The following is a 14122-nucleotide window of genomic DNA, read 5'->3' as shown; positions in this document are numbered from 1 at the left end:
AGTCACCTTTCCAGACCCTAAAATAATGTGTTTAAAATAATCAAGACTAGAGGGATAGCTCTATGGTAGAACTCCAGCCTCGCATGTGTGAAATGGACACATTAAAGTAGCTAGGAAATACCACCATCCTATAATAATGATAATCAAAACTAATACAGATTTTATTAATAGTATGCATCCTGGGGCATTTCAGTGAATATGAATGAGTCTTATATGAATTTATATTTATCTACCCAATATCCCTGTGAAGTAGAAACTATTATTTTCCTTTTACAGATAAGAGATTAAATCTCAGAAGTACCATACCCCAAATTACAGAACTAGCAAGTAGGGATCTGAGACCTTGGCACAGGAGCTAAACCTAGGTTTGTCTTCTAATTTTGTAATTCAGGCATGATAAAGATGAGCACAGGACACAGGTTGCATAGTACTGATAGGAGTTTAGCAAGATACTATAGTTTCCCACTTTAAAGTCTATATATTTTCTTAAGTTTCCTAAATCTGAGAATGGGTAACTTGGTTTTCTATAATTGAGGGAGTAAAAAGCTTTTCACTTTTAAAATCACGTACATCCTAAGACTGTCACTTCAGGGACATTGCAACAGTTTGTAATTTCTACTGATTTGATCTAAGTAATGTGTATTTCATATTTTTTATGGCAAAAGTTTACCTTATAACACTAACAATCTGAGAAATTAGAAGGAAAAATAATTTGCTAAAGAAGACAACTCTTTTTACAATAAGCTGTAAATAGGCTTTCCGCTTGAATTATTTAAGATTTGGTTTCATGTATGTGCCTTACAGTATCCCTCAAATGGTAGATGTCAAAATCTGTGAGCATCTGGTTACTCTTAGCCACATTCTTTAATCTTTTATTTGAATTTTCATATATTCTTTTTCAGATAACAGTAAGCATGAATTATGTTATTGGAACCCATGGGTGGCTACCATATGACCGAAATATTTCTAACTACTTCACATTCATCAAGGATCAAACTGTTACCAACCCCAAGTAAGTAATTAAACATTTAATACAGAACAGGTGATGGTTATATGTTTGTTTGCTTTTTGTTTTTCTGAGACAGGGTTTCTCTGTGCATCTCTGGCCGGCCTGAAACTCACTATGTAGACCAGGCTGGCCTGGAACTCAAGAGATCCACCTGCCTCAGCCTCCTGAGTGCTGGGATTAAAGGTGTGCGCCACCACCGCCTAGTGATTCTCTTTTTTCCCACTTTCCCTGTTCTCTGTTTTTAAGTCATACCCTGACAATATTTGATATTGAGACATTACTAAATTTCTGTTATAACAAATATAGAATAAAATATTACTTTGGAGCCGGGCGGTGGTGGCGCACGCCTGTAATCCCAGCACTCTGGGAGGCAGAGGCAGGAGGATTTCTGAGTTCGAGACCAGCCTGGTCTACAGAGTGAGTTCCTGGACAGCCAGGGCTACACAGAGAAACCCTGTCTCAAAAAAACCAAATCCAAAAAACCAAAAATAAATAAATAAATTACTTTGGAATGGTAAATTGTCATGTTACTCTTTCCTACTTCCAAATGTTCTTTATTTGGGTTTTGGTGGTTGTTCTCAGGCAGGATCTCACTGTGTAATCCTCACTAGCCTGGAACTCATGCTGTAGACCAGACTGGCCTCAAACTACCAGTGACCTGCCTGCCTTCTGAGTGCTAGGATGAAGCAGCGCATCATCATCCCTGTCTGATGTAATTGATAATAGTCTTAAGTGGTCTCTTAAGGCAAAGTCTAAAATTCAGTTGTGTTTACAGAGCTCAGCGTACAGTGAGTGGTCCTTTTGCCCCAGGACTGGAAATCACTTCCAAACTGTTTGTAGTGTCACATGATGCAAAGTTGCTCTTCAGTGCTGGACACTGGGATAATAGTATCCAAGTAATGTCACTTACCAAAGGCAAAATTGTGTCACATAACATCCGACATATAGGTAAGAATTAACTTTTCCCCAAAACTTGAACTTGTTTTTCTATTTCTTTTACTGTATAAAAGTGGTACACACTCCTGATAGGAATATTTATTGTATTGGGTGTACATTTAAGCACCATATAAATTAAATATACTTTCATATTACATTAAAAGATAGTAAACCAAGTTTTATTTTTAAATTGGATTATCGATATGACAACGTTGTTGCCACATAATAAAATTTGTCATTAATAGATAAAGCATTATTAACAGTAAAGTATGAGAGATTAAATTGTTGAATATTTAGTAACTTGGTACACCTTAGTATTTCAGGTCTTGGTATAAGAATAAAAGGTTGTTTGTTTGTTTTTTTTAATTTTTTTTTTATCCAATAGACCTGTTAAGTGAGGCTGAGTCTGCTGCTGAGTCTGTATTTGTGGTTTCCAAGGCTTTACTTAGTGTAGCTATTTCAGTGCTATTCTAGAAATTTGGGGGGGGGGGGCGGTTCTTTTTTTTTTTTTTTTTTTTTTTGGTTTTTGGTTTTTCGAAACAGGATTTCTCTGTGTAGCCCTGGCTGGCCTGGAACTCACTCTGTAGTCCAGGCTGGCCTCGAACTCAGAAATCCGCCTGCCTCTGCCTTCCAGAGTGCTGGGATTAAAGGCATGCGCCACCACTGCCCGGCAAGGAAAGTTGTTTTTTATGTTATGAATTTGCAACATAATACATACTGTCTTTCTTATTTATTCATTTATTTGATGTGTACAAGTGTTTTGCCTGCATGTTTTCTGTGCACCACATGTATGTAGTGCCTGCTGAGACTAGAAGAGGTCATCAGATCTCTTGAGACTGGATTTATAGAAAGTTCTGAGCTTCCATGTAAGTGGCTGGAATCAAACCTAGGTTCTCTGAAGAGACTCCCATAAAATCTGCTGAGCCATCTGTCCAGCTCCTCTACTGTTTTTCTTAAGGATACATTTCATAAAATAGTACTTTTCATTTGGAGGAAGATGTGAAGAGGGTTAGAGCATGGAAACAGCAGAATCACCTGTGGGTCTGCCCTCAGTTCTCTGCACAGTGCTAGCCAGACTCAGTCAGCACATCACAGATCATCCCAGGATGAATGGTCTCAGTGACCTCTCTCCAGGTGACTGGCCCTGAGCCTGTCCTGTTACTCTCATCTGATATTTTTAAATACATTTAATTATTCACTAGAAGGAAGCATACACGTGTGCACCTGGAGGTTAGAGGACTGCTTGTAGGAATCAGGCCTCTGCTGCCATGTATGTCCAAAGGGATTAAGTGTACATCATCAGCCTTGGCAGCAGGATCCTTTACTGAACCATCCTGTCAGCCCTAGCTTAGCAGTAATTTGAACATTAACTGAAATTGCCCTTAAAATTCTGTTCTGTCAGAACATATTCATTTTATTTTATTTTTTCTTCAAACAGATATTGTGACTTGCCTAGCTATAGACTACTGTGGGATGTACTTGATCTCTGGCTCCAGGGACACTACATGCATGATATGGCAAATAGCACAACAGGTAAGAACCACACATTCGTAGTCTTGAGTAATAGGTTTTCCTCTGGCAGCAAATCATGATTTTGTGTTGTATTTTCTGAGCACCTATCTTGAACACCACTCTTTTCTAGGCTTGTTGCCTGATTCATGGCTTTATCTCTAATAGTTACCAAAAATTACTCCTTGCAACTTCTCTAGAAAGATATTGTGGTAGCATAATAACATTTCCTCCTATCATGTACAGTGGAACTGCAGAAATTACATATGTCCAGAAGTTCTTCCTCTTTACTGCATTCTTATCATGACATTGCTTTAGAGAGGTTTTGTTTTTTTTTTTTTATTGTAATAGTTTGAGTTTTCTGCCTTGCTAGCAGGCTATCTCCCACCCCAGTATCTTCTCTGCTTCTTGTTATATATGCTACAGTATTGATAGCCTAGATGTTTTATAAGGCTTCATCTGTGGTTCAATAGGAACTAAGAATTATGTACCCATTCAGCTGAATTTCTGTCTATGCTCTCTCCTCTTTTCTGTTTATGTACTTTTATATGATGCCAAAGTGTTTTTGCTTTGGTACCATAATGCTTGTTTAGGAAGATTTCTCTTTCATGCTCCTTTTACTACAAGCTTTTCCACAGATTCTCTTAGATAAGTGTTTATTTTTCTATCTGAACTTTTAGCCAGATGGCTCAGTGGATGAAGTTCTTGCTGGGTAAGTAGGCACATCAGTGTGCCTGTGACTCTAGCACTAGGGCAGGGAGCAGATGCTGGAGAATCCCAGCAGCATTGGAGCCAGACAGCCCAGTGGGAATGAGAAGCTTCAGGTTCAGGAACACTTTCTTAAAAATGAAGGACAAGAAGCAATTGAAGACATCCTAACACCAGCCCCTAGTCTCCACACATGTGTGTACAAGCAAGTGCACCTCTCACCACACACATTTAGCATACACGTCTACACACAAAACCAGTTCTCTTCTAGAATTCTCTGGTGGTCTTACAGAAAATTGTTCTTAACTGGGTATGGTGAATGATCACCAAAAGCTCAAGGTCTGAAGGGTTTTTTGTCTTTTTATTTTTGAGATTATAATTTAATTACACCATTTCTCCACTTCCCTTTCTTCTTTAAAACTTTCCCATATAACCCTTCCCATTCTCCTTCAAATTTCATGGCCTCTTTTTTCATTAGTCATTATTGCATGTCTGTATGTTATACATATACTTATATATTCCTAAATATAACCCACTGAGTCCTTATCATGTTACTTCTATGCATGTTTTAAGAATTGACTGTGGGTGCTAGGTAACCATCTGGTGTGGTCTTCCCTGGGAAGTCCACCTCTCTCAACTTGACTCTGTTGCCTGTTGGATGTTGTTTGTGGGGGTCCCATCCATTTGCATGTTCATCGTGGACATCCTTGTTCAGTCCAGGGCTGGGCAGTGGTGCTGGTAAGACTGTATAGGCGTAGCCTCTGATGCTACTAGAGACACAGTCTCCTAGTACACTGGCTGATCCTATGGCTTTTACACTCTTTCTGCCCCAACTTTTGCAATGATCACTGAGTCTTGGAGATGGGAGTTTTTTTTATAGATTTTTTTTCAGGGCTGAGCTCCACAACTCTGTATTTTAATTAGTTGTAATTCTTTTGCAGAGATCTCCATCTGTCAAAAAGAGACATTCCCTTGATGAGGGGTGAAAACTGTCCTCATCTGTGGTTATAAGGATAAATGTTTATAGATTATTGTTAGGGATGAGTCTGGTTAGTTAATTACTAATTAGTAGTTTCTCTTCCAGTAACTCTTTTAAGACCTGGGCTTTTTTTCCCCATTGAAATCTAAAATTTTCTTGAAAACCAATAGTTTGGGTTTATCAAAACAGTATTTCACTTTTAAAAAGTGATGCGGTAGTTATTCAAGTAACTGATGATGTAGAAAAATCCAAAGGGAGGGGACTACACCACCTCGACAAGCTGGGGGAAGACACATTGTCCTCCCATTACTCATTGTTGAAAGCAGTGTGACTCAATGTGCTGCATCTCCAGTATATAAATATTTAATTAGTGTGTTAGTAATGGATATGTCCTAAGTTTTACTGTTTAAATGCTTCAGATCTCTGATGACATTGCAAATGGTAGCAATTCCCCCAACTTCAATAGAAACAAGCAGACAAACAAACCCAGAGACTTGCATTTGTCAGATGCAAGCATGATGGAGCCTAGGTCTCACAGACCTACTACTCTGCTGGTATCTGCATGTGTACAAAACACACACTACTTCTTTAAATACTGATTCCCTGACGGCTTCCTTCCATCTCTACCCTTGCTTTATGTTCCCTTTAACCTAGAGAAATAACTCTGGCTTTGCAGGTCATTCACACTGCTATTATTTTCTACCACTTTATCTGTACCTTTATAAATGTTATGTTAAATTTTATGAAAACTCTTTAGGCAGGTATAAATATTATTTATAAGATTTTATAGATGAATCAGCTGTTGTAAGGGGAGCTAAATATCCACAGACTCTGACTTTGTGTGGTCATTGTGTCAGAAAGTCTCATATCATAAAATATGCAGAATCCTCTAGGGATCCAAGGACTAAGTAATACTCCCACTTCTTTGCCTTCAGCACACTAAAACTTGATTCTGCATATTGCATTAATGAATTGAATCACAGTGACCTGGAGTAGCTCAGCAGCACGTTCACTTGTGTTCACTAACTCACTTTCTGGAAGGAGAGTGGGTTTCAGCTCACTCACCCAAAACAGGAACTGTTACTTCATCTGTGGAGGCCTTTTAAGGGGTTAGGTGTTATCCATATGGATTACCCATTCACCCACCCTTGAGTGCATAGCTTTGGGTTTCTTCTACTCTGCCACTGTCCTTATCTTCAGTGTTCTTGAGCAAAATCCTACAGCCTTCTGAACCTGCTACCTAAGGCCCAGTTTTACACCAGCTGTCTACTTCCTGCACTTTCTTTATTCTCTCCTTTTTTAGATTTCGCTGTTTTATATTAATGTGAATGGCTGTTTTGTTTTCATGTATGTAGGTGTCCCGCATGCATAGCTTATGCCCACAGAGGTCAAAAGAGGGTGTCATATTCCCTGAAGGTGGAGTTACAGGCAATTATCAGCCATTATGTGGATGCTGGGTCCTCTACAAGAACAAATGCTTCTAATTTCTGAGCCACCTCTCCAGCCCTCTCCTGTTTCTTTCCTGTTTCCTAAACTGAGCTGCAAGCTGGTTGGAGCTATACTCACTTCTGTACACACCCCATCTCCTTATTGTATTACGCACATGCCCTCATTGTGGAGAAGAATATTGAAACAATTGTCAGAGCTAATTCTGGGTGGTGGTGAGGCCAACTTACTGATTGGTTTTTTGATAATATGTCAGTAGAAAAAAAAAAAAAAAAGCCCTTCCAGAAACAGATGTAATTTAATTTATCCCTGATAAACAACCAAAGTCGGGGAGGGGGGTGTGGGGGGGCAGGACGAGAGATACAAAGAGGCTCCAGAATTGTGTTGTGTTCATATTTTATGGATTGTAAATATGACCCACCTACTCAAAGATGACCTGAAAGTCTCTGCTGCCTCATTCACCAAACCCTACTCTTACAACTCCTATTTCCCTCCCCATCTTTCTCTTTTACCTCTTCTTCCTCCTCTTCCTTTCTGATCCTGTACCTCCTCCTGGCTACTTTCTCTGATATGTATTGTGATTAAAAAGTGCATTCTAGCCAGGCAGTGGTGACACGCACCTTTAATCCCAGTACTTGGGAGGCAGAGGCAGGCGGATTTCTGAGTTCAAGGCCAACTGGTCTAGAGAGTAAGTTCCAGGACAGCCAGGGATATTGTCTCAAAAAACAAAACAGTACATTCTAATAAGCTACTGTAATTTGAGTACTGTTTATATTTGCAAAATGACACTATCAACTCTAATGGAATCAAGTAGTTAATTAAATTTAAAAGGCCTGGGCTTTAGAGTAACTTCAAGGCCAGTCTGATTTACATAGCAAGATTCTTTCTCAAAAACAAACAAACAAACAAAAAACAAAAAACAAAACCACATAAGAAAACCTTGTCTCAAAAAAAATAGGAAGAAAAAGAAACAAAAATCCTATTTAATTAGTGTTTTCTGTGTTGACATTTTTATAATTATTTCCATGCAGAAATACACCTTTTCATTATGTCTCATACCCTTTTAATGTCTTTGAATAACACCTTAATCACTTTATTTTCATTTGTGTTCTATACTATGCTATACCTCATTTCTTACTGATTTTTACTACTGTAAAGGAAAGTTGTATTGTGATGTAATTGATTGTTGAGTATTTATTCTATTTTTGCTAACTTTATTAATATTTTTAAATTCATAGTTACTGACATTTTTGGATTTTCTGACCATAAGATGGCTATAGCATCATGTGATCTAGAAGTAATGGTGACATTCTCTGCTTTCCAATCTATCATTTTACTTGCTTATACTATTATAATTATTAGCTAATACAGTGGAGTAAAAACAGTGATACTGAGCTGGAGAGATGGCTCAGTGGTTAAGAGCACCGACTGCTCTTCCAGAGGTCCTGAGTTCAGTTCCTAGCAACACATGGTGACTCACAACCATCTGTAACTTCAGTTCTAAGTGATCTGATACCCTCTTCTGGTGTGTCTGAAGACAGCTACAGTATACTCATATACATAAAACAAATGCATAAAATCTTTCTTTAAAAAAAGATACTGAGAGTCCTGTCTTATGTCTAATTTTGGTTGAAAATGACTTTACAATTTTGTTCTTTGATGTAGTGTTTGCTGTCCGTTTTTATTTTTATCCTATCTTTTAGTAAGTTAATTTTAATGAAATTTCAGACTTACTATAGAGAAGCTGCAAAAGTAATGCATTTGTTCCTTTGTCTTAATATCCTCAGTGTCTGTCCCCTCTCAGCGTCTTTATTTTCCTCACCTGTTTAAATGTTGGAAGTATTTCCTGTGCCACTGAGTACTTCCATGTGTGTTTTCCAAGAGCAGTGATTTTCTTTTTAATTTTTATTATGATTATTTATTTACGTGTGGATGATGCACACACGCCATCATGCGTATGGAGAAGTCAGAGGACAGCTTTTGGGGTGTCAGTCCTCTTCTTCTACCATGGGTGATTCTGGGCCCAGACTTAGGGAGTCAACCTTGGTGGCAAGCACCTTCACCCACTGGTCTGTTTTGACGCCCTAACAGTTGTTCTGACCACCACAGCAGTAGTTGAAATGAGCATGTAGTGCGTGTGTACAGTGCTTTACTGATCTACAGTTTAGGTTCTCTTCCTGTCGGCATTATGAGTAATGTTCTCTGTAACAGTTTTTCTATGGTTACTTTTAGCATTTCCTTTTCTTTCTGTAAATGCAATTAAGAAATTTCTTAGTTTTGAACTGCCTTGAATTCATATAATAAATTAGCATTATTCATTTTTATTGTTACTACATTTTGCTATTGTATTTTATTTGCTAATACTGTAATTTTGCCCTTTGATTTTTTTTTTTTTAAACTAAGGGCTCACGTTTTTCTGTATTCTTAAGTAAAAGGGCAATTTTTGTTTTGTCATGATCTCATTTAGTATTTGGATATTCAATCTTTATTAAATGAATTTAAGAAGTGTTTCTTCTTTTACTTGAATTGTAAAGCTTTTCTGTTACTTGAATTGCTTAATACAGGGATGACCTGATTTGTAAACATCAAATAAGGTGAAGTATAGAGGGGAAATCACATGTGTCACAGGAAGTAGAGTTCACAGAGGAATTTATGCTTGTAATATTAAAAACAAAGGGTCTAGACAGACCAGTCTAGAATAACTAGGAATAACACAATATGACACCCAGCTGACATCTCTTCAAATATAATGGAAACATACACAAATAGGTTTAAAAGCAAAGGCATTCTAGAGAACTTTTCTTCAACAAATTTGTCTTATTAGTCTGCAGTTTCATCCTGTATAGCAGCTGAAGCAGGAGCATTGCAAATTCAGGGCTTGTCTGGATACAGAGTGATAGTTTTAAGTCAACCTGAGTAACTTGGTAGCACTTTTGTTGCAAAAAAAAAAAAAAATCATCATTTTAAAGGCTGACTTTATAGCTTAGTAGTAGAGCATCTGCCTGATACATGCTCAAAGTACTGTTAGTGATGGTGCACACTTACATTTCTATCAAGAGGATTTCTAGGACTCAGTGGCCTGTCAGGCTAAGTGAAAAACAGCTCCAGATTCAGTGAGAAACCCTGTCTCAAGGGAATAAAGCCAAGAGCGATAGAGCGCGCTACTGTGCATGCCTACATACACAACTAAGAAAAGGAGTGGTAGATGTAGTTTAGTGATCAACACTGCTATTTTTCCCAAGGAACCAAGTTTGACACTAAGTACTCATATCAGACTGCTCACAACTGCCCATAACCAGCTCCAGGGGAATCTCATGCCATCTTCCGACCTCCACAGGCATTCACACAGAGGCATACATTTACACAGACACATACATATAAATAAAATAACAAAAAAATTTTAAAAAATTAAAAGCAAATCAGAATAAATGTAATTGACGTCTCTAAAGTTCAAACTCTAGGTCCTAGGGTCCAGGAAATATTCAGATATATAAAATGTTTAGTTGAATTTAAGGAAGAATAAATTTGTAGATTAAAAAGAGCAAATAACTTGGAACAATTAATCTAAGATGTCAGCATTGATACTATTCAGTTTAATTTTAAAGTTCAAAAGACAGAATAATTCAAGAATCCACAGAAGACTGTTAGTGACCTCACTCAGTATAACTGCCTGTCATATTAATGTTAAGAGAAAGTATATAATACAAACTTTGATATAAAACAAACAAAACAACCAGCAAGAGTCTGGGGAGTAGAAGGATAAATAACAAGAAACCACTCACCCTCACTTTTCCTTTTTAATTGTAGGGAGGCACTCCTGTGGGCTTAGCGCCTAAACCTTTTCAGATTCTCTACGGACACACTGATGAGGTCCTGAGCGTGGGGATCAGCACCGAACTCGACATGGCAGTATCAGGGTCAAGGGTAAGAGTCTATTTTTAAGGAATAACTCTTTCTATCAATTAAATAACAGTGTTTGTATTTGAAGTTTCTTGTATGGAAGTAAAATTTTTTATAGTAGGCATTGCTAAAGTAGATTAATGCATAAACAATGCACTTAAAGAGAGCTAGTTGTATTTACAGATCTTATTGGCCTTACGAGTTAAGGAAGATGGCACTTCAAGATAAATACTACTTGAGGTGGCAAGATTAGGGTCTTTCCTGAAGCATTCTTGTCCTTGGTGGGACGATTGTCTCCTCAGTTTCTTTCCCACATTTCTCTATCAGCCATTCGCCCTCTGTTTTGTTGTTTTCTGTTTTCATCTCTCATCTCTCCTGTGTATAGGATGGCACTGTGATTATCCATACCGTTCAGAAAGGTCAGTACATGAGAACCTTACGACCACCTTGTGAGAGTTCCCTGTTCCTGACCATTCCCAGTTTGGCCATATCCTGGGAAGGGCACATTGTCGTCTATTCCAGCTTGGAAGAAAAGTCCGTCCTCAAGGTATACAGCCCCTCTCTGCAGTAGGTGTAGACAGTTTCTTTCCTTCCCGCAGTACAGAGCGGCTTATATTCTCCTAGGATCTAGTTACTTATTTCTCACCATTACACTTTTGCCACATTCTTGTTGCCACATTTATATTTTGTTTCAGAGATTTCTGTTGACTTATATTATAATGATTTCAAATGTAACTTCTTTTTTCTTTAAGATTTATTTATTTATTATATATGAGCATACTGTAGCTGTCTTCAGACACACCAGAAGAGGGCATCACATCTCATTATGGATGGTTGTGAGTCACCATGTGGTTGCTGAGATTTGAACTCAGGACCTTCAGAAGAGCAGTGGGTGCTCTTAACGGCTAAGCCATCTCTCTCCAGCCCCTCAAATGTAATTTCTTAGAGCTAAGGCTATAACTCTATTAGACTGCCTGCCTTGCAAGGCCCTAGATTTAATCCCCAGTCCCCCACACAAAAATTCTAAGCTTTGATTATAAGGGAAGTCATGAAATTTAAGTAGCAATGATAGCAAGCATAAGTTCTTCTGTGGGTCAGACAGTATAGAAATACACTTGAACTTTATATATTCACTTCCCTATAGTAGTAAAGCTTTTAAGGATCAAGAGCAGCCTTTTTAGGAATGTGGAATACTTTAAGACTGGAAAATATTTTAACATTTTTATTTAACTCTTATTTGTCTTTGTAGCAATATGACTTTAAGTCCATCTGATATTGTCATACTTATATGACATATGGCATATGAAATATGTCATATATATTTTTAAATATAGCCATGTTTTTCAGATATCTTACTAGTTTTGTTACAGTTTTAACTGACAATAGAAAAACTCAGCTTTTATTCAAGATTCTTAATGTTTCCTAATTCTTTATAGGATAAGAACCTGTTACATGTGTTTTCTATAAATGGAAAGTATCTGGGGTCTCAAGTCCTGAGTGAACAAATATCAGACATGTGCATAATTGGAGAACACATCATCACTGGCAGTTTACAAGGGCTGCTCTCTATAAGAGAGCTCTACAGGTAAGTCTTTAAAGTGGTCAGACTGATGAAGAAGTGGTAGCAGTAGGGTGGATGGGAAGATGGATCTGTAGGGGAGAGTGCTGGCTGAGTAATATGAGGATATGGGTTCAAATTCCCAGCACACACAAAAACCAGATGCAAAGTCAGAGTTTAAGCATCTGTAATCCCTGTGTTCCTAGAAGCTTGTCTAGAAGATAATAGACAAGCGACAGAGGTGACCTTGCTTTATAAAAAATGGGAGGTAAAGACAAACACCTTTGACTTCCATGTGCACCAGGCATACACACACCTGCAAGTCACACACAGAAAGAAGGAGGCAGCCATGATCTGAGCATGCTGGAATATGCCCCTGTGGGGTGTGTGTGTGTGTGTGTGTGTGTGTGTGTGTGTGTATACACATATATACATACATACATATATACATATACATATATAGAGAAAGAGAGATAGACAGAGATAAGAGACAGAGATGGAGAGAGAAATATTTTATATATATAAAGTAATATATATTTATTATCTGTTGTATAAAATATCAGACAAAGCAAATAGACCTGTTTTGTTAGCCACAAAGTTTCACACGTGCACTTTTTGAGCTTTGGGTTCTTTTTATTCACCTTTCATTTATCAATCAATAAGATAAAAATATTTAATGACAGAGCTTATATTCTCAGTATTGTGATATTTGAGTATAATAACTGACCTTGAAGAGCTTAAGACATTTTAGAAGTTGCCTGTCAAGGTGGTACATTCAGATCCGTACTCAGGAGTCTGATTGTAAGTTCAAAGTCAGCCTAGCCTGCATATCAAGAGCCTATCTCAAACAACAAAAAGAGAAGTAGTGTGTGCAAGAAGAGCTTAAAGATTGCTAAGACCTGAATAATCAAAGGACTCTTGTTGAAGAATTAATAAGGTTTGAAATGGAGATCAACTTAAGGAAATTATGAGAGAATGACTTGGAGATATGGCTGTACATGCCTATAACTCTGACATGTGTAAAGTTGGAATACAGAGCTAGATGATCAAGTCACCCTCCATATATCAACTTCTGTGTATCCATCCTGTATACATGTAACTGAATGGTTTTTTCTCTCTTCTAGTTTGAAGCTCAGTGTCGCACCATTAGCCATGCGATTACCTATCCACTGTGTTTCCATAACCAAAGAATACAGCCACATTCTTGTTGGCTTAGAAGATGGCAAGTTGATTGTAGTGGGTGTTGGCAAGCCTGCCGAGGTAAAACTCAACAAACCGTGTTCCTCCTTATTGTTGTGGGCTCCTTTGGTCCTTCATTCTATCTGATTCAGAAGTCTCCATTGTGGATAAACTGAAACATAAATTTGACTTTTCAGAAAAAGCCAAAGTAAAAAGTTGTTAGTAGTATTTATACTGTGATATAATTGAAAGAATGCCTGTGGATTAGTCTTTGTATTACCGTGTGAATAAGAATAAGCAAATTATTTTACTCCAAGAATCAAGTGGGGAGTGTGTGGATTTTCAGCATAAAAACCCTTGTAAAAAATAAAACAGAGATTTTGTTAGTAAGACTAATTTGATTTAACAGATACCAAACAGGACTATAAAAATGGTCCCCCCCCCCCCTTTTTTTGGAGCTGCAAACATTTCATGTCACGTGCTTATTCTCAGTGACTTTACTATAATGATAAATTTACTTATTTCAATAGTCTTTTATAGATACATTTGTTCCTCAGAAACATAACAGCTCTAACCCAGTAACCTAGTCATTGAATGTTTTTTGATATATTCTTAGCTTTTTCAGAGAAACATAGTATCTGCAGGTGTGTTTTGTTTTTGTTTTTTGAGAAGAAATTAAGTTAGGATTGGTAGCGCCTACTTATAATCCCAGTGCTTAAAAGTTTGGGGCCAGACTGGTCTACATAGTAAATTCCAGGCAAGCCAGAGCTATATAGGAAGATGCACCCTACAAACACCCCCAGGGGAAGGCTGGAGAGAGATCACAGTGGGTCAGAGCATTTGTTGCTCTTGCCAGATTATTAATCAAGAATCTTTTTAACATGTTAGTGATTTTGAT

General features: G+C 37.7%; 1 protein-coding gene across 3 annotated transcripts in view; it reads left to right on the top strand.

Moving 5' to 3' along the window:
• The window catches only part of Nbeal1 (neurobeachin like 1), a 149051-nt gene that overhangs the window by 127430 nt on the left and 7499 nt on the right, over nucleotides 1-14122 (top strand). For all 3 annotated transcript variants that reach the window (XM_052192133.1, XM_052192131.1, XM_052192132.1), the window contains 7 exons: nucleotides 903-1012; nucleotides 1785-1957; nucleotides 3384-3478; nucleotides 10395-10511; nucleotides 10873-11034; nucleotides 11924-12072; nucleotides 13170-13305. In XM_052192133.1, the coding sequence (XP_052048093.1) occupies nucleotides 903-1012; nucleotides 1785-1957; nucleotides 3384-3478; nucleotides 10395-10511; nucleotides 10873-11034; nucleotides 11924-12072; nucleotides 13170-13305 (942 nt within the window). The remainder of the gene's footprint in view (nucleotides 1-902; nucleotides 1013-1784; nucleotides 1958-3383; nucleotides 3479-10394; nucleotides 10512-10872; nucleotides 11035-11923; nucleotides 12073-13169; nucleotides 13306-14122) is intronic.

This window comes from Apodemus sylvaticus, chromosome 9 (assembly GCF_947179515.1).
Source record: "Apodemus sylvaticus chromosome 9, mApoSyl1.1, whole genome shotgun sequence".
Taxonomy (NCBI): domain Eukaryota; kingdom Metazoa; phylum Chordata; class Mammalia; order Rodentia; family Muridae; genus Apodemus; species Apodemus sylvaticus.
The sequence above is the reverse complement of the archived record's forward strand: the minus strand, read 5'-3'. Positions and strand labels throughout refer to the sequence as shown.